At 43.3% G+C, this 27,242-nt stretch overlaps 1 protein-coding gene across 4 annotated transcripts in view; it reads right to left on the bottom strand.

The window, feature by feature from the left end:
• The window catches only part of adamts9 (ADAM metallopeptidase with thrombospondin type 1 motif, 9), a 235,057-nt gene that overhangs the window by 56,726 nt on the left and 151,089 nt on the right, over nt 1–27,242 (bottom strand). For all 4 annotated transcript variants that reach the window (XM_039772882.1, XM_039772884.1, XM_039772881.1 and 1 more), the window contains 6 exons: nt 24,769–24,888; nt 19,059–19,151; nt 18,634–18,801; nt 16,633–16,917; nt 15,877–16,038; nt 13,875–14,051 (listed from right to left, as the gene is read on the bottom strand). In XM_039772882.1, the coding sequence (XP_039628816.1) occupies nt 13,875–14,051; nt 15,877–16,038; nt 16,633–16,917; nt 18,634–18,801; nt 19,059–19,151; nt 24,769–24,888 (1,005 nt within the window). The remainder of the gene's footprint in view (nt 1–13,874; nt 14,052–15,876; nt 16,039–16,632; nt 16,918–18,633; nt 18,802–19,058; nt 19,152–24,768; nt 24,889–27,242) is intronic.

Genomic DNA, 27,242 nt, shown 5'->3' with positions numbered 1-27,242 from the left:
ATCAGATGAAATGAACCTGAGGCGTGGGTCCACTTTGTAGAATAACAGCACCAAATCAGCAGCAAAGGGAGAGCACTGACTAACATGAAAAAGTATGCGAGTTTTGATCGTTCCTCGGCTCTTCTGAGTATGTGTACACATATTGACAGGCAAATGAAGAGCGGAAGCTCAAATGTTAATCTAACAAGTGGTAGAGTGTGTCACCATGCTGGAGTATTCATATATTACATACACACCACAGAACCTCAACTACACAAATTCAACTTTACTGGAATTGTTGACAAAACATAAATAAGAAGGAAGGTAGTGGAAAACTGAATACTGGCACTGCCTGCGTTGGCACCCAATTTTTCTTACAATCAGCTCCTCAAAACTCTCTCCGTCTTTCCTTCTCACTAGTGTCTACAGTACATAATTATACATATTTGTAGATATACGCAGACATACATTTGCATAGAGACAATCTTTCAGCTGTCAGTACAGCTTTTGCATTTCCTCCAACAAAACACTAGGAATGTTGAACCTGGCTAGATGGAATACAGACACCTGGACAGGGCACCAGTACAGTAGATACAGTACTTCTGATGAAGACGTCCATGGTGAAGTACAAGTGCTTTATAGGGCTGTGTCTTTGTGCTGCCTGTTCCTCCCGGCAGCGGGACACCACTAAGGGAAGCCGGAAAGCTTTGCATACCAAGCCCTGATCATTTAAAAGTTCAAATCTGTAGTGTCTGTTGTGTTCAGACACCCCAAGGCCCCGTGAAAGAAGTGTTTTCACATGTGTGTGCCACCTGCAGAAATACAGCATAGGAAATAACAATCCAAACCCAGCTTGAGACTTGTGTAAAACAAAGCTTCAGAGTGCGGGGGCCCAAGTCGTCTCCTTTATTTCAAGAGTGGTTGGATGTCCACATCTCCATTCATTTCATTCAAATCCAGAAAGCACAGCTGCACATGAGGCAGGGACTGGGACCACCGGTTTTCACAAGACATGTTCGGAATGGATGGAGACACTTTAGAGTTAACTGGAGATGATGTCAACTTACACTTGTCAAGAGGATTTGAAAAAGGAACCATAACATACACTGGGCACTTATTGGGTACAGAAGGGGATGAGAACCTGTTTCAGTTCACTTGTGCTAGTAAATCCAACCCTCCACTATTCTGGAATCTAATCAACGTTATGAAACATGTAAGTGTGAATTTCTGTGGACTCGCAACACAAAGCCGCCTCACAGTTTGAAGATCTGCACTGTGGCTGACTGTCGGTGGTCAGTTCTGAACCTGTAGTCTCTAGCTCAGAACAGTGTCAGCTAAATGGAGGGCTCCATCTATCAGACGCGCAGATCCTGACTCTGACCACAGTGAGCCATGAGCAACCCTGGTGATGTCAGCTCATCTCCCTCTTTGTCAGCCCACACCTTCTCTGCGCAGCGTCGTCACTACACTCCACCCGTTCACAGTGCAAATCCCAGCCTTGTCGCCAACTGAACTGCTGTGGACTCGCACCACAAACATTTGCGCTGTGGTGAATTGCTAGTGGTGAGCTGCAAATTCACGTTCACTGGCCTAAAGGCTAGAGCTTTGCGGCATGAGTAAAATGGAGAGCTCTGTCTAGTCAGTCACGCTGAGCCCGACTCTCCATGTCAGCCTCCACCTTCTCGGCGGAGTGTCGCCACTACAGATGAAGAGTACACACAACTTGTATCTGTTTATTTTTAGCCTGTCACAGTCATAATATGACAATTGTCCAGCAGGTTTCTGGGAATCACTTTATTTTTAGCAGTTGCCCCATGATGGCCATTTGCCCTTTACAACTGAGTTACTACTGAGCTAGTCTTGCAGTGCCAGTAATAATAATATATACATGTCTGGAGTTAACCAGGAGTGAAAATGGCTTAACTATGGCTAGGAACAATTAGACGGTTCACAGTCCACACCTCGTTGAAGGCGGAGGTCAGAGCTCAGGCGCGGTGATTTACAGTAAATGGCAAAGAGCAACGGTGCTCTTGTTAACCCAGTGTGACAGACCGCCAGCTTGTTGGCATGATGGATAATCCCTCTACAGTTAAACAGTCTCTTAAAAGACCCCTGATAAACGTATAAATAAATGTGTGTTGTCAATGCAAGAAGACAGTACACGTTAAAATAAACATAAAATGAACAAACACATGTGAAAGCAAATTATACCGGATGAAGAAAAGGGTCGAAACAAGTAAAAATGTAGGGAAACTGCAAATACAGAAACTTGGTAATTACAACAAACAAAATGAAAATGTGCCAAAATACTGATTTACAATTAGAAAATTCTGTATACTCCCCGTGAAACACAGTGGGGCAGTCCGGCAGGTAAGTTGGGGTTAACCTTTAATCCAAGACAAGCTGGAAAGGAATAACACAAAACTAAAAAGAGGTGTTGGAGTTGTTCAGGATAACAAAACGTGGGGTCCCCTCTCCTGTCCAACTTATAAACTGATCTGCTCTCCCATGAAGCACTGTGCTGATCAGATCCACTGCATGGCGATTACCTCATTTTGATGGACAGAATTTGGGGCCTCTGAGTTTTTTTGGAGTTGGGTTGTTGAGAACCTTGCACTCCTCATATTTTTACACTTGGTGGGGCAAAATAAAAAGAAATAACAGAAATTGTCAATGATGGTTAAACCAAAAACCAAGAGAACTTGGATTGTTCATGAATGGTAATAATGGAACTCACTACTGGAGCCAGGCTAGCTGGTGATATTAGCCATCTATTGGCTGGGTGACCCATAGACATGAGTCAGACATGTGGAGCTGCCAGGTGTGATCATCGCCTTTGGTGATAGGTATATACAGAACAGAGCAAGTGGCCCCCAGGTCAGTCCTGAACCTGGCAGGCACACGCTGCTCTGAGGAGATTCTGGAAAAGAATGTGGTGGGTGTGTGTCCACCTCGTGGTAGAGGTCACTGTGATGGTTTAGAAGCGCCATAGTTTCATGGCTAAAGGAGTGGATGCTGGATATCGTTGGGAGACTGGAGGTTCTGCACTACTCCTTCTCAAAGTAAGCCAATACTGGGTTGTTGGAGTGATGATTTAGGCCATTAGTTGAACGTGCGATTCAGAAGAAGCAATATGGAATTTATTCTAGCTGCAGAAGAGTGGACTAACACTTTGTCCTTTTGTAGGTGTCAGGAGAGTCACCAGAGTCTGCCAGCCTTGTTCTTACGATTTATGGACTGGAAGAAGGCTTATGACCGCACACCCTACATATTGTGGAACATGTGCTTTCGGTTATGAAGCCAATGCAGTGTACCATTCTGTATCGGTGAAGCAAGAGTTGTCGTTATTCTTGATGTCAAATCAGACCATTTTAAACATGGCACAGGATGGTGGGAAGAGTGTGCATCATCAGCTCTCCTTTCCTGTTCATAATTTCCAAGGACCAGGCATCAAGGTTCATCCAGGGACTTAGGGTCCACCACATTCGGGGACCAGAGGGTTGTGTTGCTACTGTATGCAGATGATGTGGACCTCTTGGCCTTGTCTAAGCGTGATGCCCAGTGGACACTGGCCAGGTAAAAGTGAGGCAGCTTGGAAAAGAATCGGCTGCTTTAAGTCTGGGCTCATGAGCCTCTTCAGCAGGTAAGTGGTGGAGGACTTTAGTTCTTGGGGTTTATAACGAGTGAAAACAGAGGTAAGTCATGAGACTGACCACACTTTGGTGTGGACGGCCATTTTAACTTGCGGTGGTGGTGATGAAGCTCTTGATTTGTTGTCCAATATCCTTACCCTTGTTTATTGATTGTGGGTGGTGACTGGAAAAATGAAAATGAAGATACAAAGAACAAAATAAGGTCCTTCTATGGGATTGTTGGGTTAAGGATGAGGAGCTCAAAAGATAAGAAAGACCTCTGGGCTGATCCACTGCTCCTCCTAATCGAAAAGAACCACCTGAATGAGGATGTCCACCAGACATAACTCACCTAGAGGGCTTAACTCTCCAAAAGGAGCTGAGGACTTGCTGAGGTAAGAAGGTTTGTCGAGCTGTTCTCAACACAACATCTACAGAACCCATAAGGAAAACAAGAATGAGGACAATCCAAAGCTTATTCTTTTTTAATATATTTTAAACTTAGAGTCTCAGCATGGAACCAGCAGCAGGCCTTACTATGTAACATTATCAAAGCCACTTAATCCAATTGAGGGTCATGGGGCTGGGCTGTACACTGTCAAAGTTAGGCACAAATTAGGAATTGGCACTGAACATGGTGCCAGTCCACTGCCAGTTTAGAGTCACCAGATAACCTAACCTGCATATCTAAAGGAGCAAAACTGCAACACCAAGCAGATGCTTGGGAGAAGAAGCAAAGTTCACATGGAAACCAAAGAGATGCCGGATCCATGAGAAAGCAGTGCTAAACACTCTGCCAGCCACAGCAGACCTTAGATGAGTTCTGCTTTTTATCACCAGGCAGTTCAGCACCTGACATCAGGACAGAAATGGGAAACAAAGATGGCACTCAATACTCCGATTGCCATTCGTAGTCTGATATAGTTGGCTCATCCAGCCTACCCCAAACTTTATTGCTTTGAAAATGTAGAAATGTCCAGAGCATCAGCACATCTGGAGATCCATGTTTATGCCTTTACTTGCGTCACTAAGTAACCATGCATGTTGTGTGTCATAAAACATCTGAAAACGGGAGGAAAAGTGAAATGCGTATGTAAACACAAAGGCCATAAAAACACCACAAACTTCACATTGGGTTTCTTCACCAATTCTGATTAGAAGATTTAGACGCACAAGTTAAAATGTGGCTTTAGCGCCAGTCCACACTAACATGGATACATCTGAAAACACACCTTCGGGCACACTAAACCACCACTGACAGTTAATCATCTTGAAGATGCTCTCCTAAAGCGTGTGACTGTGAAAATGGTGTCTCGTGAAGTAGCGTGGAGGGGAAAAATGGAGGTTTTCAAATACGCTGATGTATAATTGTCACTGACTTCACTTTTGATTCTTGTGATCTCATCATTACATTTTGGGACACTCTGCCCTTTCCTAACTTCTTTGTATCAGTTGATGGGTACGGAGCAATGAAACACTTGAAGGCTTTGCTGTATTTATTTTGGCAGGAGTTCCAGTTTATACTTTCTAAGGCTTTGGCATCCTAATACTCATTTGTAACCTTTAAAAGCTGTTGTACTGCGTGGTCTGGGCTCACAAATGACTCTGATTAGTTTCTTCTTCATTCATTTGGCATTTCGAGTTTGCTCCGTAACCAAACACCACTCTTGGCCGACATGATTTACGCATCATAGTGGCTGATAGACTGAGACAGAAAAAAGGCAACGTGAAAACACTAATGTCTGTATCAGTGCGGTCTGACCCTTAGGTTCATACTGTATGTGGTTCAAGTCATAAACAATGAATAACAAGATAAGTGAAACAAAGTCATAAACCGGCCCAAAATATGAGAAACAAGAAAAAAGTGCGTTAATAAAAGGTAAGAGTGCCAAAGCAGATAAACAGATGGAAGACATCCCTCGTCAAAGTGTCACGCAAACCCCGTGAATATCAATCACGGTCACCGAGTCAGTCTGAGTGTGGGAGGTTAACAGACTGGCGGTCTGCGGAGAGGATCGATGTGGAGGAGAACTCATGTGAGTAGCAGATACTTTTTAAGAGCAATTGGAAAGGTAAAAGTCAAGCATAGCAGGATACTAAACACAGAACAGGCACACAAGCAAACTGAACTGAAATCATCAAAACAACACATTCAGGTGCGTTACGGGCTTTTTAATTTTTGTTTAACAATTTTTTTTCTTATAACAATGAGTCTTATCCAAAAATAAACTTGACAATAAATGTGCATTATTATTGTTCGTAAAATCCCTGTTTTTTTAAACAACATTTGAGAGTGTCACATCATCAGTTAAGAATGGGATCCAAGCAGACCTGTGCCTATAGAAACAGCTTTATCTATCTATCTATCTATCTATCATATAGTGCCTTTCATATCTATCTATCTATCTATCATGTAGTGCCTTTTCATATCTATCTATCATATAGTGCCTTTCATATCTATCTATCTATTCTATCTATCTATCTATCGATCTATCATATAGTGCCTTTCACATCTATCTATCTATCTATCTTTTACAGAGAGGAGAGTCCAACTGTAACGTTTAAAACTTGTATGGATTGATAGGCTGTCGTTAGTTTAAGATAAAATGTTTACATTCTTTTTTTTTCTTTCTTAAGATCAAACAACTCTCAGTACCCCAGAATGTCAAAGTGAAAATAGGATTTAAGGATTTTTTTTTTCAAAATTATTAAAAGGAAAAAAAGTGAACTATCCATTTGACACAAGAGGCTGCAGTACTGAAGGCTGCCAAGAGCCCAGTGGCCTTGGTAAGAGCTGAGCTCCAGAGAACCTGCGTGCAGATGGGAGAGATTATGAGTTGGCCAAGCACCACTGCTAGCGTAAGGTCTGTGTATCTGGGCAGTCTCTGGGGTTCCTAGCATTGGGCAAAGTGGACTTGGAAGACATTGTGTTGTGGGCCATAGGTAGTAACAGTCGTCAGGGGTTATTTATATGATGACGAGGTGACGATATGCTCTATAAAATACACATGGAGGATGGTGCTTTCTTATCTGACATGGAACCTTCTCAGGCTACGTCTACACTACTTCTTTTGTTATTTAAACATAATATACTTAAATGAAAACAGACTTCACCCACTGTAGTGGTTTCATGTCATTTATGAAGTATCCCTGTCCACACTAGTCCCGAAAATGCACAGGATGTAGACATTCACCTACACTGGGCATCCGTGGAAAAATCCTTAAAAGAATGGTAACATTGCTGGCCATGTGATTTATCGCAAAACTGTAGCAACAAATAAATGATTCTCCTTTTATGTGTGTACACAACATTCAGACAGTACAGAACACAATCAAGACACATACTGGGAAGAAACACAACAAGCACCATGAAAAGCGGCTCCTCTACATCCACCATGACAGAATGTGTCTTCTTCTGTGAAGGGTGACCAATCAGGGAATGAGACTGTTTTAATGAGCAGGATCCAATCAGGGAAGGGCTACATAATAAACATGGACCAATCAGAGTGCAATTAGAACCTGTGTTTTTAAAACTCTTCTTTTTCACTCATCCATACTGCAAAGGCAAAATAGCATTTTCAAAACTACACGACTGTGGAGAGCGTTTTTCAAGAGCCGCCATTTTGGGAGGTTAAAGACGCCAGGGTTGTGTTAATGAACCATGAAAATGGAGACAAATGTCTGTGTATGTGAAAATGCATCAAGTGTGGAAGGGGCCTCAGAATCGTGGCATTTGGCCTGAGTGCCACCAAATAGTAAAGGTCAGTGTGCACTGGTTGGCATCAATGGAGACAGTTAACTGATTTTGAGTCTTTGGCTTTCACAGCTCAGGTGAAATTGTCCCAACTGACACTAAGCAAGACTTGAGGGCATCTCCTCTGGATTATTATTTGTTTTATTCCAGAACACCGAGTTTAAATGCAGGCCTTGGCTCTGTCTGTATGGAGTTGCAGGTTTCCTCTGTGTCTGTCTTGGTTTTTCTCCCATCCCACAATTCTAGTGGTTGTGTGGGTTTGCATCACACTGAGGAGGACTGAAGGTTGAAGAGTCAGGAATGAGACTGACAAACCCTCACATCCTGACAAGAGGCGAAGTCGAGGGAGCAGTGCGTACCCAGAGGGATTGGGACCCTTATGATTGTTTCATTCAGATAATGAGAATCCCCAAAATATACACACCAACTGACAAAAAAAAAACCAAAAAAGAGTTCAAAGCCAATATCAGATGGACAAGGTGACTCTGACCCAGCCATCTTAATGTCCTGCTGCCTCACGTCACTGTCAACATGAAGGATTCCACTTCTCTCTTCATTCGTGTCTTTTTGGCTCACTAGGGATTTGTCAAGGGAAGATTAACAACTTTACTGCAGTTTGGTGCGTCACTCCAACGTCCACTGCCAGCATCTGTGGGAGAACAACACATCTGGTGTGGACCTACAGGGGCTGGTTAGGTAGGCCTCTGGATGACGAGGCCAATGCTCATCCAATAGATCAACTGAGGAGCCCTCCACTCCTCCACATGTGTTCAGAGCTCCCCCCATTCCTACTACGCCATGTCTACACTAGCTGTGCCTGCCTTACATTTTTTCCAGAGATTGTGAATGCAACACCAAAGATACATCTGGGCCCTCATTACCTGACACTCGTGTACAAGACTGTGGAGTCGAGCTAGAAAACTCGGCTGCATTTTGTTGGTTTCATAAAGCTCTGTAGCTGACTAGCCGATCTGATGCCTGAGACTGCGAAGAGGGAGAGCCGTGTGGTCAGAAACAGGCTTGGAGAAGGTCCGATATTACACTGAGGTGGACAGGATGGTCAGGAGACACAAGGACACAGCTTTGTGTTTTAATATTCTGTCAGCTGGGCTGCACACGAGGTTTACATTCTGGAGTCAATAAGCTGCATCCCTCTTGTATTTAGTGCCCTTCCATCTTGTCTGCTCTGTTGTGCCTTTTCTTACATGTATTGTCTCTCTTTATATTATATGATATCTTTCATACTGCGCCTCTCCTATCCATAGCTGTACCTGCCTTATATGTTGTACTTTCTAAAGTACTTTTTCTGTCTTACACTGTGTCTTCACTGTCTACTGTTTGTCATATCTATCAGTTTATTTTATATAGTAACTTTCCTATCTGGCCATCAGTCTTTCTTATCCATATAGTATATAGCGCCTTTTTATCCATCTTTTGAACAGTGCCTACCTGTTTTTTCATTGATCCGTGTTTCTTTTATGTAGTGCCTTCCGTAGGTATCTACCTGCAGTGCCTGTCTTTTCTATAGTGCCTTTCCTATTGCCACTTATTATACTGTATGGTGCATTTCCCATCTATCTGTGTTTTATGCGGTGGATGTCCTATTCATCTTATCCACTTACTATAGGGTGATATTCCCACTTTTCTGCCATGCCGTTTCTGTTTATCAATCTTGTATATAATGCCTCTCCTATTAATCTACTTATTTTTATTGTACCCACTGTCATGGTTGGCATTGTGCTCTGGTACTGCTTTGTTTGCACCCCCCTCTGTTCCTTGCCACCTCCCTGTACTCCTGTGGGTTTCTGTTGTAGGTACGCTGGTTTTCTTCCCACATCCCCCAGGTATTTGCCTTAGGATTATTTTTATCAGTAATTAATCGTCTCATGCAGTTTTTGATGTTTTAGGTCATACGCCGGTTGACCCAGCTGTTCTGCCCGAGTGCATGTTGGTTTTCTCCCTGAACTCCGAAGTTGTGCAGGTTCAGAGGCGGTGGGGATTCTGTGCTGTCCTCAGGAAGTCACTGCTCTTTGTTTGATTTGGGGACACGGGATAGACTTGGTGACATGGTGGTAAACTGCTAGCACTCTGATGAGTCTGCTGAGGTTTTGTAAAATTAAAACATGTGGCGTGTGCCATAAGCACAGATGCTCAGCATTTGACTCTTAATGGTCCCTGGAGCTCTAAATATCATTTATATGCTGACATGCAGGTGAGGTGCACTGGCGATCCTAAATTGTCCCTAGTGTGTGTGTGTGTGCCCTGCGGTGGGCTGGCGTCCTGCTCAAGGTTTGTTTCCTGCCTCCGTGACCCTGTAGTTAGGATATAACGGGTTGGACACTGGATGGATGTTGTCTGAGTGATATCTGATACCCGGGAGTCCTGTCATTTATTTTTTGTTTCAATGCCTCTCCTCTTTAGTTATTTTTCGCATTATCCCACAGTGCCATTTTGTTTTTTTGATGGACACCACGATTTTGGGACTTTAGTGTTGACAGCTGATATGTGTTTGTTAGGGTGACATCAGGGGTCAAGGTGTATACAGAGGCCAGCCCTTGGATGTCCCAGTTGTCCAAGTTTGGCATCACATAAAAGACGACATTGAAGGCTTTTTGGTTTTGAAATTTTCCGTTTCTAATCAAGATGGACATCACTTGTTTTGACCCATTTGCCCGCTTATTTCGGAGCTCAATCTGCTCACTCCCATTGGTCACTACATTCCAGGCTAATGGAGGAAAATGGTCTTAACTGGCTCAGAAATCTCAGAGGGATGGAAATTATCATTTATTTATTTATCAGACACCAAGGTGACTTACAAAGCAAGTTATAATAAATACAAAAATGAAGGTGCAAGCATCAAAACAACAGAGAACAAGGAGCACAAGGGAGAAGGACGACTACACCATGATACCTACAAGTAGGCCACGACAAAAAGACACACATCAGAGCCCTACACTCTTAATCAGTACGACAGCAGATGGCCTGCAGGAGAAAAGCTAAGTGGATCCGAACTATTTCATAAAAAGACGCCTAAACACAAGGAAATGGGGTGCAGCTCAAATTGACGAATGGAGCTTTGGAGCAAGAAAGGAGAAGCATAGACCAGTCATGGCACGTCAGGCACAGGCAGAGACACCAAGGACTGGCGATACTGAAGAGCAGACCCGATCAGAGAACTGTAGGTCAGGACAAGAGTCTGAAGCGGAGGAGCAGTAGGAGTGAAATGAGGGCCACTCTGAGGTGCTGCAATAAAAGCATTTTATCAATTTGTCTAATTAGCAAACTACTCCTAACTTCACCAGGATTTAGGAGAACTCACTAGGAGCTGCCAGCAGATGACGTTGAGGCAGAGAGCGACACGCACAGTCCAGGAATGTTTGGGAAACGCTGTAAAACAACAGACTCGTAGAAATATATCGATTAGACAGAGGTGGAGTGACGTGAGTAACAAACCGTGATGTTAAAGCAAGCTGCACTCCTGTACATCGGCTCACATCACATCACACAGACTCGTGGACTGTTTGTGTCACGTAAGTGGAGATTCCTGGGGCATTGGATAAACAGAGAAGACAAGGTGGGGACACTTGGTGACAACACAAATGTGACTTCAGACACAGCAGCGCGGCTAGTTGCACTAGAAATGTTACTTTACGAGGCTGACCTCTCACCTGCCTGCCATGTGTGTCTTAGTCTTTCCCCTCAGTGTTTGTTACACGATCATTCTTCATGTTAAGAAGTGCCAACATATATTTGCAGCTTAGCACGATATGCTACCTTATGTTCCCTTTCTTCTTTGAATATATTTGCTATTACCATAATTACTATGTTGGTGCTGAAGCCTTAGTGTTATTACAGGAAAACTACAACATGTCATCATTCTTGTCATCATGAGTGCCACTCCACAGCTCGAGTTGCCATGAAATCACGACATTGTGAATTCTCAAATGTGAACACCTACTCCTGGGTGAAGGACTCTTCCTAAATACTCCTCGTGTCGTTCTCTGGGGAGACACTCGATGAACATCAGCGCTCTCTCTCTTTCTTTCTTGCTGTGGCCGCCATCATGCCCACTCTCTACACTCGCACCCTCCCACGTACTTCAGCTTCGTTCCTATTCATTCACACCGACACCAACTGCATTGAGACCTGAGCTCACCGCAGATCTCTGCTTTAAGTTTGGTTTGTGAACCTAAATACTTCCAGAGATTCTGGTTTATCAGTTTACACCCCATAATAAAGCTGCCTTTTGCAATTTAACTCAAAAATCTTATGGGTTTCACTTCTGACGTTTATTTTGTGTTCAGATGACTTGAGGAGGTTTCTTTCTGTTTGCTGTGACACCGTTTTATGGCATTTGCACTCTTGGTTTCCATCATGAGGTGTCCCTTGGCGTGTGACGTCATCAAGGTGACTGTATGAAGGTTGGCTCTTGCACTCCCTTATTACTAGAGATTGTGAGTTTCTAGTTAAATGACTTTATTATTTGACTTCTTGACAACGATTTTTAGCTTGTCAGTCAGTACTTTGGCCTTGTCGCACGGCTTCTGTTCACATTTGCTCTCCTGATCTTCTTACTAATGCCGTGTTCACGTTCTGTCGGACTACTCGGAGGTACCCGCTGAGATGGTTCACCTTGCCAGTTCATTGAGTTTATGTGGGCTTATGGTCTGACTTTTTGGATAAACACAAGATAAACTGCATTTCTGTAGAAATAAATAACAAACTCAGCACATTCAATGTGCATCACTTCGCCCCAAAATGCAATTCAACCAAAAATACCATTTTTGGTTAACCAAGTACAATTTTTTATCTTATACAATTACCTAATATGAAAGGTCAGTATTACATCACAACTCTGAGAATTTCGGTAGCTTTATTTTCTCCAGATTACTCTAAATTCATAGGCCATTCATGTAGAATTTCGTAATTACCGTGTATACGACAGCACGTGAACGCAGAAGAGCACTCCCTACTGTCTCTTTGAGTTAATACACCCAGGAAATGACAAAACAGAGAAAGAGGCAACACAGATCTTGGTCTCAGAAGAAGCAGGGTCAGAAACATTAAAGAGTCCTAACACCAATTAGAAATCAGAAACACTTCCTGGACTGTACAGACGTGGTGTATTTACGAAGCAAGGACTCTCAGGAATGGACTGCCTGATGTTAACGCACAGAATGATGAAGTCATGTGTAGCAATGCTAAGGGCCCCCCGTGAGTACCAATGGAAAGTCATTTGTATTGAAGGTACAGTGATAACAATCATAAAAAATAAAGTACATAAGTACAAAAACTAAGAGAAATAAATCCCAATTGGGAAGAAAACTCAGAGTGTGTTTGTGAGGCCTTCTTTTTTGTTTTTATTGCAAGCATTCAACTCAATAAACATTGGATGGCAACCTTGAAGGGGGCAGGAGCCTGGCAAATTATGCCAACCCTTAGTTTGGTGCTGAGGAGCCTCCATAAATACTCACGCGGTGCATCACATGACTGCCTAAGCCACTCAGATTAAGGGGAGGAGCTAAGAGACAGCTGTATTTTAAGGGAGGCGGGTCCAGGAGCATGATAAAGGGTGGAGCCTTGCAAATCCACTCCCTCAAGCACACACACACACACACACTCTAAGTTCTTGTTTATTCTTCACAAGTCCACAGTTCTGTAAATGGACTTTTAATTTTGAAAACAGCTTCTTGAAGCTCAAATAACACAACAGCCATATAAACAGGAAGAGGCCTGTACATAAAATCATAAAAACAATAAATACAAATAAAACTACAAGAGCACACCTACATGACTTTTTTTTTGTCCAGAAATGGAAGCACCTTAAGCCGCTCTGACTGAACGGCCACATGAGGTATGATGAGGTGTTGCACCCCCTTTATAAAGTGCTTGTGACTCTCCGCCATTCCTCAGAATGTTCTAAGGTTTTATCTTCTCTCACGATGACGATGAGATTAAATGTCTTAGTCACGTCACTTCTTCAATATTTACTACAACTGACATGCTCAGCAGTTCACTGACACTAATCGTCTATGTAAGTGTCGCTGGGTGGCAGCCAAAGAGTCTCCAGGTTCCAGTCTGCTGCAAAGCTGAAAATGACGACACACAGAAATACTGGGACCCCAAGACACAGGCTGCGACCTACAGAGCTGGCATGCGCAGTCCGGTGCCAGTCAGCTGCCTTTGCAGTAAGTGTGGCACTGTGAGTTGTCCTTTTCTGTGTTTGTTATGGAGCTGAACAACTAGGATAGGGTGGCAGGGACGGTTGGCTTTCAGGTTAGGTATCTGAGTTGACTTTTTTGTTTCCTTTACTCATAACTCCTCAAAGAAGATATGAACAAGTCCAAAAAACTGCTTCATTGCCAGCTGCCGGGCCTTGCAGGAATTCTAAGTTCTCCTTTCTGTGTAAAAGTTTGCAAGCTACTGTACTCTAAACTGTGTACAGAAAATGGGATCAAAAAAAACAAACAAGGCTACAAACAGGGAAAAAAAATGATTTAGGGTCGTACCGAGCTCCAAGGACTGCTGTTCCAGCCAGCTTGTGATGGGCAACCCTGAGTGTTACACTGCTCGCGATCTGGGGGCTTGTCGAGGATCTCACAACTCAGGTCACTGAATCGCTCCCCATTGGACCTCTGGCACACCACCTGACGTGTCTTTACTCCACCGCCGCATGACTTGGTGCACTGCAAGGGAAGAGAAAAGGTGTGATGTGGAGTATCAGGGAGCCACCTACATCCTACACATTCAGATTTCATCTTTCCCTTCACTCCAGTCTCCATTTTCAAGCCACGATGGCAGAAAATGTGACCAACCAGGGGATGCACAGCCTCCCCAAACGCCCGACACAACAGACTTTTTATTTAGCAGTTTCTTGTGGGAAACACTTCCAAATAGTCATTTTTCAACTGCCCATGTACAGTCCCAAAGCACAGCACTCAGTACTTTGTCTTTCTTCTCTCTCCTCCCAGCTCTGGCTCCTTTTATAGTGACCATGGGCCCCAGCAGGGCTGAGTTACCACAATCCAAACCCATGGGGGACTGGCTGGGTATGAGCCTTTTGTCTCCCTCTCTGTGCCGGCCTCCTTTTATTGCTTTCCATCCCATTTTTCTATCATCCTCCTCTCCTTCCTCAACACATAGAAGCTGAACATCCACTGCTTGCAAGTAGTGTGGTCCCCTGTGTGACGTGCTGGATTTAAAGTCACTTTGTTGTCAGGTCTACATTGGCTTCATGGACATCGCTGACTCTTTTTTAGACTCCCTGACCCATTTAACAAACTGTGGGTCCTCGCATTCTGCTTTTCCAATAGCAACCTGGTGCCAGGCTAAGCTAACCGCTGTGCCTCCAGGACACACATTCACTTGTGCCCATTTTGTTCTTCAGTAGCATTCTTCTTGCACTTGTTTCATCTCTTGAAGCCGACACTGAAGGTCCTGTTCTACTCTGACAGACTCCAGGATTTAAACCTCTTCAGTACTGATGGGGGGCGCGCCGTGTAGCGACCTGATCGAGGGGTCTGAAACTCTCCAAGGCATCGTTTGGACTGTCAGAAGAAGGCAAAAAGATTTTAGAGGAGCACCAGATGAGAAAATGTAGTCAGAGATGTGGTTTAGTAAATGGGACGATTTTTAAATAACTGAGTCAATGATGTCATCATCGTGCCATCTGGATGAATTGTAGCAAACACTGCCTGGGTAACAAACGACATGACATCATCCAAACATTGCAGCACTCGTTGCCCACACAAAATGGCATTTAATGGTATGTCCTACAGCACAGCCTTTCTCCACATCTCCGTTGGGGTGCATTTTCATTTTGTAGTTTCGTCCTCAGAGAGCGTGATGTTTCTTCAGAAGTGTTCTTTAACACTGATGCTGTGTTTCACATCTTCTGATCTCATATGCCATCTGACTCCCTCAGAAGTTGAGTAGAGGTGACGTCTTGATGGCTGATTTCAGTTAGTGACATCAATCAAAACCCAGCTGAGTGAGAATCTCCTTTGGTCTTCCTACCTCTCTGCGTGAAGTTACTTTAAGCTGTTTAGGTAAACAAGAAGGAGGACCCAATAAAGTGCCACACTGAGTGTACTTGGTATATGAAGCGCTAATGGTGTCCACCTCACGCCAGTCTACTGGATTCCACATCTCCAGTTCCAGTTTTCTGGCTACTTGAATGCTCTTTTTTATTTCATTCAGCTCCCTTTTGTCTAGTGATCATTATCTTACTGTACCTGCACTTTACACAATTGGTACAACTGTTTCCTATTTTTTACACAGACTCATTCAGAGTGGCATAGAGATCGAGATTGAACTAGTTACAGTCCTGTGAATTATTTGCTGTGCCACACTGCTAATGTCCATTTCAGTCAGCGCCTTTAGTTAGGTGTGGACTTCACAAACAGCGAATTCATTTAAAGACGCCCTCACTTGATGACGTCCCGGCTCCCTCTGCAGCCTCATAATTAAACTAAGAACAAACTTTCATGGTAAGAAGTAATGTGAGCTCACCTCGCCCCAGCTGCCAAACACCCACTGAGGACACGGCCCAGACTCGCATGACCGCTGCTCCACCGGTCGTCCGCGCTCCTCACAGTTGCTTGCCGCATATCCATTTTCATCCTGACAGACAACAGCTCGCCGTTGAAATCCCCCTGCGCAGGTACTGGAACACTGGGAGACGGGCAGGAGAGGAGCACAGCAATGGATGTTAGACATTTTAACATACGAGAGGTCCTACTAAATTCATGGCTACAAACTTAATGAAATTGTCCACCTTCAGTAAAAAAGACGACACTTGTCACAAGTTGCACCCTGACATTCCACTGGACTAATCGATCGATTTTTATTTTATCACGAGGCAGATCTATTACTTATAAAATGGAAATCTTGGTTTAACTGTCCTCACGTGGATTGTATGCTTCATGCTCTCTGAGTTGCACAGTCACGTTGTTATTTTCAGAGCACACAGTTATGGCTCCTTGCCGTTTTATTACGGACTCTCCAGCTCGTCTTCCCTGGACTGTAACATTAAATCTTTGACTGAGACCCGGACTGTAAAGGCTGCCATAATCAGCTATTAATTATTATTAGTAATCTGACACAGATTGTATTTTGCAATTCCTAACCCTTTAAGTACTCAACTCCACTTGACTACTGGCAAACAGGAAAGCTGGAGTCTGATGGGGACTATGAACACCATGTTTAAAAAAATGTGAAAAAACCGAACGAAAATACACCTACTCCAATTGTGAAAGTGTCACTTACCGCTCCCCAAGGGCCCATTCTCCACTGGTTAGCACCAGGAGGCTGGGCCCGGCCTGCATTCCGATTTGGGAGCCCATGAGAAGGGGGCACCTTCACTCGAGGGTCAGTGGGCAAATTGATTCTGCCCCTATCATTTGATTGGGAAGGGCAGGCAGACATGGTGCACTCTTGCACTGTTGCAGGCCGATCATCTGGATCACACTCACTTAGGTCCACGACCTGGTCATTGGAACTTATGCACACCACCTGTCTTGTGGCCTTTCCTTGCCCGCAGGTCACTGAACACTGTAAAACAAAGGGTAGCATATTTTAACACAGAAGTGGCCACACAGCCTGTACCTGAACTGGTGAACACAGACAACGTGATTTCAGAGGTCTTCTCCCATGGTGTGTGTATGACAAGGGTTAGAGTTAGGGTCACACACATAGGCCCTTCCTGTTGAATTCGTCACAACAGTCGTAGTGTGTGAGCCTGCTATAGTGTGGTGCTGGCACAGCTGTAATGCAAGTCGCCCTTAGTCCTTCATCAACTTGGTAGGTTAGGTTGCTTATGTTTCCAATCCATGCCGGAGTTGGGATCACTAGATCTCGAATGGGGACTGGCCAGTCTAATGGTCTGGAACCCCTGCAGATTTTATTTTTTTCTCCAGCCGTCTGGAGTTTTTTTTTTTTTGTTTTTTTGTTTTTTCTGTCCCCCCTGGCCATTGGACCTTACTCTTATTCTATGTTAATTAATGTTGACTTATTTTGTTTTCTTATTGTGTCTTTTATTTTTCTATTCTTTATTATGTAAAGAACTTTGAGCTGCTGTTTGTATGAAAATGTGCCATAGAAATAAATGTTGTTGTTGAATATAAGTTCAGGTGAGACTTGTGGTGAGCAAAGAAGAACTCAGAAATGAGATCCTCTTCACTGAAGACAGTAGAAAGAGCGACAGCGTGTAGCGTGTGAGCTCCTGCATTGCAGTCTAGTGACAACAAACACTTGCAGAGCTCGCTGTCCTGGGTTTGATCCCCGTGGGAGTGAAGCCCCAAAGCTGCATTTGCTCCACATGTATGTGACTTGCAGTTTTCATCACTCAGAGAACACGGACTTCAGCAACATGTGCCGACTGTGCTGCACTGGAACTCAGTATGGACGAGAGAAGTGCAACAATCTGAGCGAGAGAATCTCACTTCTGGCCATAAACTCCTTCCTGGGCCTCCCTATAAACGTTTCCAGAGCCTGCTGCTCCAGGAGCTAAGAGCTGTGCTGCATTTCTCTGTCACAATTCCAGACTCTGATTTTCTGTGCTACAGCACATGTGATAGTGACAGCTTATTAAATGCTATATATAATGTTCAGTCCCGTTGTAGGCTGTAGGGAGGTTTATGCCAGGCCATTTATTACAGTCGGGTTGCTGTGCAGTTGCAGGGACGGCAGGAGCCAATAGATGGAGCTCTAGCCTGCGGTTTACTAATAATAATGATCATTTTTTGCATTTCTATAGCGCTTTACTCACTACTCAAAGCGCTCAGCGATTGCAGGTTAAGGGCCTTGCTGAAGGGTCCAACAGAGCAGAGTCCCTTTGGCATTTACAGGATTCGAACCATCAACCTTCCGATTGCCAGTGCAGATCCCTAGCCTCAGAGCCGCCTCCGTTTCTGGTTTATATATGCCCAATCCCACGACCTGTCCTCGTTCTGAGTTCAGGAATTGCAGAAACATCCCCTGTTGGTCATGGGGTCTCCATCTTTTAGGCTCTGTATGTGCTTCTTGAGAATTTGAAAAACAAACCACAGAGTGAATGTTACCGTAAAGGGGGGCACCGCAGTTTTGTGTGAGCTTCACTAAGGCAGCACACAGGAAGCTGGCACTTTCACCACATAAACAGCTCTTATACTTGCTTTTCAAACAAGGTAGTCTGCCACCAAGGTTAGACCTTTTACATCTGCATTGGAAGAAATTAGCTTGAATTGAGCTGTGAATAAAAATGTAATTTAATGTCAAAATACTCCTCACCAGCGTCCATTCCAAAGGCTTCCACTGCCCACAGGCCACAACAGAGCAGACTTCCCGGGATGGTGGCTTGGGCAGATGTGAGCAGGCAGAATCATCCGCTACGCCCCCTTGATGGTCTCTGCAGCTGACATAGCGCTGCCTGCTGCCTTTCCCACAGGTTGCTGAGCACTGCCAAAAACAAAGCACTTCATGCTAATCATTCAGCCATTTAAAATAAAAGCTGCTAAGCAAGGAGTTAAAGAATGGCGCACTCTGCCAGCCCAATTGTGATGTGCCATTTAGTCCTTGTAAGAAAAATAGGGGCCAGAAGGAATAGTTCATGCAGTGAAAGTAGGGGACGGCACGCATGGCAGTCCATTACTCCTTTCTGAAAGAGCCGCAGGCAGCATTTATTTTGTACCAACAAAAGCTGGAGGATTACTTACCTGGGTCCACGATCCAAACCGCCACTGCGTTCTGTGACCAGCGTGCTTGAGGACTTTTGGTTCCAAATCAGGACATGCCGTTATTTCACAATCCTTAAAAATTGAAATTGTGTTTAATTAGAAATCAGTTGCATTTTAAATTGCCTTTTTTATAAACTTTTCTTTCATTTCAGTGTCTCTCTATTCATTTCTCCTCTGATGGACTGGCATCCTGACGGGTTGATTATAAAAGACAGAGCAGTGCAATGGATATCAAAGAGAACATAAAAGAAAAATGTAAAAACAAATGTAACAAACTGTGACTTTAAAAATGTACATTATATATTATCGAAAAACAAAATGACTTGATTAGAATTTCAAACCAGCAAAGTCAATGGGGAGAAACCTACTGATTGCGTGTTTTGTCATTACGTAAATCGTAAAGAGCGTTAAAGTAAAAACCAGAATCAATATGCGGAAGTGAGCTGGCGATTCTTAAAGGGCCACTTCTGAGAGTGTGTTGGAGTTTGTGCGAGAATCACATCTAAGCTACTGTCGGTGTTCGGCCAAGGAGACCAGGAAGCAGGCTGGATTTGAGTTCTACAACCAGAAGAAGACAAGCAGTTAAATAAAGAAGCCAAAGTCAAAACATGGAAGTCAACGAAGCCAAATATCAAAGTCAAAATGCTAAGCCTAAAATAATAAAAAAAAAAAATGAAAAGGATCGAAACCAGGAATTCGTAAGCAAATGAAACACACATGGAAAAGTCCTTAGTGGAATCCATAATTGTGAATTTCCCCTTGGGATTAATAAAGTATCTATCTATCATATAGTGCCTTTCCTATCTATCTATCTATTATAGTGCCTTTCCTATCTATCTATCTATCTATCTAATTTTGGATAGCATGGAAGTGTGTGGCGCAGACGTTTACACTGTTAAGGCTCACAGGTCGCAGTCTCTAACCAGCTTGGTTCCAGTCTCAGGATCAATGATGTTTGGATGCATTTTATTTCCACATGAGCCACTATTGGACAGATGGAAACTATGGATTGAATTGTAGCAGAACTGCTTGATCGTTAAAGGTGAGCAGTCAATGGGGACTTGGGGTGTCATACTGTATCTGCAATGTGCTGTTAAAATGTGTTCAGTGTACCAAACTAACATATGATGGTTCCCTCTCTTTGCCTATCACAATAGATGCCGTTTACCAACCCTGAGACAAGGTGGGGTACCCTCCTCATACTGCGATGTCATTAATCAGCATAGTCAACTGACAGGACATTAAAGGCTGGAGGGGGTGGTCTTATTTACTCAGTCCAGTCAATGTTGGCTCAAATCCATTCATTTTCAGAGCCCACCTAATCTAATCACTCTTACCTCATTTATGGGAATAAAAACAAGAATCTGTCAGGGTTTGAAGTCAGTTTTGATTTTCTTTACCCTTCTAAATCTGAGAACGGCTGTAATGATTCTGTGATTTGTGAGTATGTTTTCTGTTTTAACGTACATACATGCAGTACATAAACATATTTTCAGGGAGCAGTGACAGACTAAGAATAGTGAATACAGGTTAGTGATTGGATCAGGGACAGTCAAACAGGAAAAGACAGGACGGGCTAAGGGAAAGCAAACCCAAACAGCAATGGTCAGTGGAATCTGCAAATACCATGTGCTGCATTGGTACTATTGGTGGTGTTGGTCAGGAGAACATGCAGGGTATAAACGCCTGTCAGAAGCCCCATTGGCACAGATGTGATATTGACTCTGTGCCAAGAAAAATGCCTCCATGCTCTCCTGAAGATGGACAATGCAACTGTCAATCATGCCACTGAAGAAGTGTAGGACAAACGTATTGCTCCAATGGCCTCTCTTATATACTGTATATTATGTACTGCCGTGTGTATTAGGAGTGAAAGCCAGTTTAATACATTCATTCTTTTGTACTATTTGTTCTTGCCTTAATATCTCCACCGTGGTTACTGGGAAGGGACATGTGCAGGTTTAAAGTATGAGCTGCACTTTCCCAGGAAGTATGCACCCCTGTTGGATACAACGGCTCTATAAATGACCTTAGCTTGCACACAAATCCAGACAGTCTGGAAAGACAGAAACCAAAAATATTTGTGACATGACTCTGAAACCTACAAAACTACACCAGTCATCAGCAGCAAATGAATTGCCTCAGGCCTGGTCTGTCAAATGCAAGTGTCCATAAATGACATAACAATCTTATATATAAACGTCTACGCATGTCTGTCCAGCCTGAAGTGCGAGACTACAGCATTAGGCTCAAAAAGCCAGCAAGGCAGCCCCAAGTTCACAAGTTGGAAAAGAAAGAAGTACGAGGCTACAGCATGAAGCTGAAAGAAAGCGACTTTGTCGCCAAAGTGAAACTGGCAATGAATGACAAATGAGAGAGAAACTCGCTTAGCCGCTGATAGACAAGAGTGGCGAGCACATCCGCAAAACAAACTGCCAACTCTGCATGTCAGTTTTTTATGACGATTTCAATAGTTTCTAGGAGGCCAGGCTTTTCACACAGCTAGTTACATGATAAACACTGGTGGTGATACGTCACTGCACTTCGATTAACAATGATACGATACAAACTGATCCAATTGGAAGCCTCTATTTTGGAATATTTTGCACATGTTTGATGACAGAAACAAATGTCCGATACGAAGACAGACATTCGCAGACCAGGGCAGCATAGACTCACCCACTTAACTGATATGCATGGTTTTGAGGTATAAGAGGAGCACCCACAAGGACAACGGCAAAACTCAATACAGGCATTGACTGGACTGAAAACAGAACTTCTCAGAGCGGTTAAGAATCAGTGGTAACTGCTATGCCCTTAAATGTCCTCCTGTTAAATTCTACAATCCAAGTGTAAATTTTAGCTCTGCGACTCTGTATGATCCTAAGCAGGATAGAAGAAGCAGGTGGTACTCGGTGGTACTCTGTAAACAGCTTGGTCACTGCTCCAGCATGTCGTCATCATCAGTCTCTTCAGCGTAATCTTTATTAAGCTACAGTAACATGATCCCCCATCCATTGTGTGATTCACTGATCCAGTTCAAGATCTCAGAAGACCCGAGCTTGTCGGGGCAGCACTGGGTGCAATGTGGGAGACAAGGTGTTGGTCTAATGTGTGGCACACTCACACTCACACTCACACTCACACTCACACTCACACACGTACACCTAACCTCACTGATCTGTCAGATAACCTGAAGTGTATCTGGTACGTTGGAAGAAAGGAGGAGGACGAGCACAAGGAGGATGTGCAAAGAGCTCAAAGAAACTGACCATAACTTTCATTAAATAGACTTTGTCAAATAGGAAAATACTCCAAAAAATATATTTTCAGAATTTAAATGTGCACATTATATAAATTCTTGGGACTTAACCTTTTTTCGTATTTTGTTGTTCAACATATCACATATGTGGTTGTTTGGGGTTTACCATTTGAGTAAATGCGACTTTTTCAGTTTTTTTTAGATATCCAGTATATACCAGTCTTACTACAACAGAGGGGAAAAACTATGGCTCGACTCCCTGCAAACCTCCCCAACCCATACAGCGAGAAAAAAATCTATGAATGGCCTCCTCAACCTAAATCCAATTTTTTTTATTTATTTATTTTTTTGTTCACTCAGCACTACTAAAAGTTTCAAACAGGGAGACCCCCCAAGGGCATTTTCAAAGCTCAGACATCGGGGAATGGAAATGAAGTGGCTTACCCGAAGTTTGAGGCCTCTTGTAACAAAACGTCAGGTCAGTTTTCAACACTGAACCCCGGAAGAAAACGGCCTATCAGTGCAATCAGTGGCTCATTAGCATCACATTCAAAATGGCCCACTGCTAAGGTCAGCTGGTCTTCATCATAGCCAAGCTACAAGCCCGCCTGCAGGCAGCCAAACTAAACTTCACTGAGCCGTAATTAATGTAAAGAACCGAGCCAAATCAACCTGATATGTTTTATTGCAGCAGGTTTTGTTTGAATAAAAATAGCAGGAACAGCAAAAGCAGCAGGAGTTAGGAATGAGAAGAAGATATGAATCTGAACACAGCCTTTTGGAACCACAATTATGGAAGCCTGGGGGAAAATTCATAGACAATATGGAGAGATGAAATGTAGCATATGCTAAGGGCTGACTTTACAAAAGACACAGGAAACCCGAGAAACGCGGCATTTGTGAGGTATCAGCCCAGACAAGTACTGCAGGGATGCCTGGCACCCCCCATGTCTCACACCTTTCAAGAGTGATTAGGGCAAGCTGAACACCTCTAGTGGATGCACACATTCATTTGGCACTTACTAAAATGTCACAACAGCCAAGTGTATGGTTTGCATCAGTGTTGCTTTCCAGCCATGCAGGGAGTCGGCTTGCGCTTGTCCTGAATAAGGAACTGGGAGGCCTTTTCACGCTAGCATTCCTTCAAACTGTACTCCAAAACACAGACTGGCAGCACTCCTCTTAGTAAGCGCATAAGAATCACCAAAATTAGCAACACACCCTCTGCCCTCTTGGATTGTGATTAAATAGACATTTAAGTTAGCAGTGTGCCCTTATGGGTGAGAGTTTCAACTTTAATGGACCGCTGACTCTTTGAAATGGCACAACAGTGGCTAAACACTACTGCTTCACTGCTCGAGAGACCAGGCCTGATTGTGACGCTTGGATATTCCCTCAGTGCTCATGTGGGTCCTTTCAGGTATCTTCAGTTCTCCTTCATGTGCCATTAATGTGCATTTTAGATTGACTGGAAAATGTAAATTAGAAACATAAGAACAACAAATAAAAGTTGGTCCATCATGCTCCTGTGATTAATTATTGCCAAGGTGTCTCAATATCTTATCCAGATACTTTTAAAACGTGTCTATGTTTCTACTTTAACTTTCACGACTTGTTAAATTCATTCTAGAATTTTGCAACCGTTTGTGGGAAGAAGTGCTTTCTGGCTTCAGATTTAAATGCACTTCCCTTAGTCTTCATTAGGCGTCCACCGTTTAACTAATTCTGATGGAGCAGTTTGGTCAATGCCTTGGTCATTTGGAAACCCTGAATTAAGTCTTCACATAGGCTTCCTTAGAAGGTCCATTATTCAGCCTGAGATGCTCCTCCAGTGTGCAGAGTTCAATCAGTTAGGATGGCCCGGCAGCAAGCATTGGATGGAGGGGTTTTAAGCTTCTCCCAGAAGACACTCTGGGCGTCTCTGAGAGTGTGGGACCACCGTACACGAGACTAAACTGCTTCACTTCTGTGTGTCTGTCACAGTTAGAGATGCTCTTTAATCCCAAAGTCCTTTCCTGCACTGATTCAGGTGCAGTTATGGCTTTTTTACAGGGTGGTGTCCAGAACTGCACGCAGAACTCCACACACCTTGATTGATATTTAACAGTTTTTTTCAATATAACTTAACATTTTCTCTTCTGAAATGCTTCTGCACGAATGCCTAGACAATACAAACATTTACAGAGACTGATTCTAGCAGGTCAGTGCTGCCCGTCTTGTATTTCAGACTGTGAGTGTGTGAGTCAGTGTGTCCAGCAATGGAATGAGATCTAATCCAAGACTGGCCTTTGCCTTTCTCCTAATACTGATGGCAGAATCCTGAGCTACCAGGACATAGATAGATGAATGGACAACTCATTTGAACATCCAGAAAATGAAAAATATATACATTAAAATATTATAAGGTGTATTTAAGACATACTCTACCTGAGTATCTGTGGGTCTGGTAGCTGCATTACACTCGGTGTCATCCACAACAGAGCCATAGGACCCCAGCACACATTTAACTGCTCTCATTTGGTACCCTGGTCCACAGGTGGTGGTGCACTGCAAAAATAAAAAAAAACAAAATGAACAAAATAAAAAATTCCATGGCAGTCGCTCACAGCAGCAGATCTCATTCTCCACCTGTCACACGTCTATCTCCACCCTCTCTGAGTAGCAAAGGTTAAGAGCTTTTATCAGAGCACAAAGACAAGGGGAAGTCAGCATGAGCAACTGAAGCTGGCCATAGGCTGCTCTTTTTCTACTTCACCAGTTTGAGTGAATTGAGGTCAAACTTGTGTGACATGGGTTCTGCGAAAACTGCACACGGTTCATTTCATGCCTTCAAATATACATTTAGCTTGAATGACAGCGCAATGGTATGTGAATGCATAAGCTCTGTCACACGTTTAGACTTATCGGGGATCTTCGTGCAATCTTACCGCAAAGTGAAAATGCTGCAGCTATCTGTTCAAACTCTTTTTCCTGCAGAACAAGCATGGAATTAAACAAAAAATCCTACAGCCAGAAATACTACAAATGAACTGAAGCATCAAATTTTGCTCTGAACTTCAGCAGAAGAGTCAAACAATTGACTTTGAAAATTCATTACGAGCATTAAGAAATGTGATAGCGTATGTTACACTATGCATACATTTGTCTATATTTATACCAATTTTGTCTTAACGTGATAATGTTTGTCCTCTTATTAATGTATTCCCTGTGTGTAAGTGTGCTCTTACCATTTAGTTTATAACTTTTTCATATGTGCCACCTTATCCGAACCTCATCTGACCATAAAAGAAAAAAAAGTGGAAGAAAAGTGTCCTGATCATCTATACCTTCTGATGGACACTTGAATTGGATTAAGTGTCTGAGATTTTTAAGAAAGGTTGCAATTGGGTAGTCAAGGTCAAAACACAATGAGGAAAAAGATCGACCATCAAGTTAAAGGATTACACAAAGCCCAAGACAAAGCTAGAGGTCATTCCTAGCAGAAAAATGTGTTCAAAAACTATTTTCCCTGGGCAGGAAATCAAATCCAGGTCTGGGGATGTATGAGACAGCACTGCCTAAGGCTTGTGCCACAGCGCCACTGACGAGAGTAAACAAGTGACACTTATTTCATTCATTTGAGAGGATTCACAAGTGGCTCAAGAGTGTCTCACACAATTTGATGTGCCCCTACAGTCAACACCAGTGAATTTACACAAGGCGGCTCTAGTAAAGGTTACACTTTTGTATTATGGGCCCACCTCGCCCTGCCCGGGGTTTGTTTCCTGCCTTGCGCCCTGTGTTGGCTGGGATTGACTCTAGCAGACCCCCGTGACCCTGTAGTTAGGATATTGCAGGTTGGATAATGGACGGCTGGATAGGTGCACCTCTCTAGTACCAGGTAGGACCCTGGAAACATTGTTTGGACTTGACAGCATCACGCGGTTCCTGTTGATGTTTTTGCTGCAAATCTTCTTCTTCAAGGTTTGACAAGTTGTGCATTCAGATAGGCCTTCTGCATACCACTGCTGTAAGCAGCTTGCTAGGTGATTTTTACTTTCACTCTCTTGCAATGCTTTTGGGACTTTGTTTTGAGAGTGCAGAGTTAGTTCTCTTCAGTATTTTCTTTCTTTAAAGGTGTGGATATTAAAGTCTGTTTTTATTTTCATTCTATCTAATGTTTATCATGTTGTCATTTTGTTTTCTGGTGGGTGCTGCCATTTTGGTGTGGCGTCTTCTGGACACAGCAATTCATCATTAGGGCTATGGCTCTAGAATGTGTGTGCCAACGTGTCACAAGTGTAACAGTATAAAAGCCGTAGACTCCGAGCTGGCATCATCTAAGATTACAGATAAACAAACGAGTTTTGTGTGTGATTACTATTGCTCCTCCTTTTGGCTAGGAGTTTTGTTTAGCGTGTTCACCTCCTGACTTCAGTCAGAACACTGAAACTTTGAACAAGTGTAGCCATTCTCCTCTGACCAGTCTCATTAACAAAACAGCGTCCCATGGGATTATTTTTTTTAGTTATTGGCTCTTTTGTTGCCCGGTTTTCTGCAAATTCTGGAGAATGTGTTGCACGAAATTCCTACAAGGGCAGCTGAAACCACAATGACTGGCAACAAAAATCATAACACGGTCCTAGTTACTTTGGTTACATGCCTGGCCCATTCTAGTGTTGAGCCAGAGAACAATTAAACCTTTTGACTGGGCCTGCACGCTATACAGCTTAACCTGGCGCCACATAACTGGAGTATAAGCTGTTCGCATGAACTAGTAGATGGACCTAAGAAATTGCCCACTGAGTGCATTTAAAGTACTGCAATTGGTCAAAAGTTTAACTTTGGGCTTTCAATGGATTTATACATTTAGGTATTCCTGAACTAGATTTTGAAATGATGTCTGCTTGTGTATCAGGATG

Source organism: Polypterus senegalus, chromosome 12 (assembly GCF_016835505.1).
Source record: "Polypterus senegalus isolate Bchr_013 chromosome 12, ASM1683550v1, whole genome shotgun sequence".
NCBI lineage: Eukaryota > Metazoa > Chordata > Cladistia > Polypteriformes > Polypteridae > Polypterus > Polypterus senegalus.
This window is presented reverse-complemented; position numbering and strand designations above follow the sequence as displayed.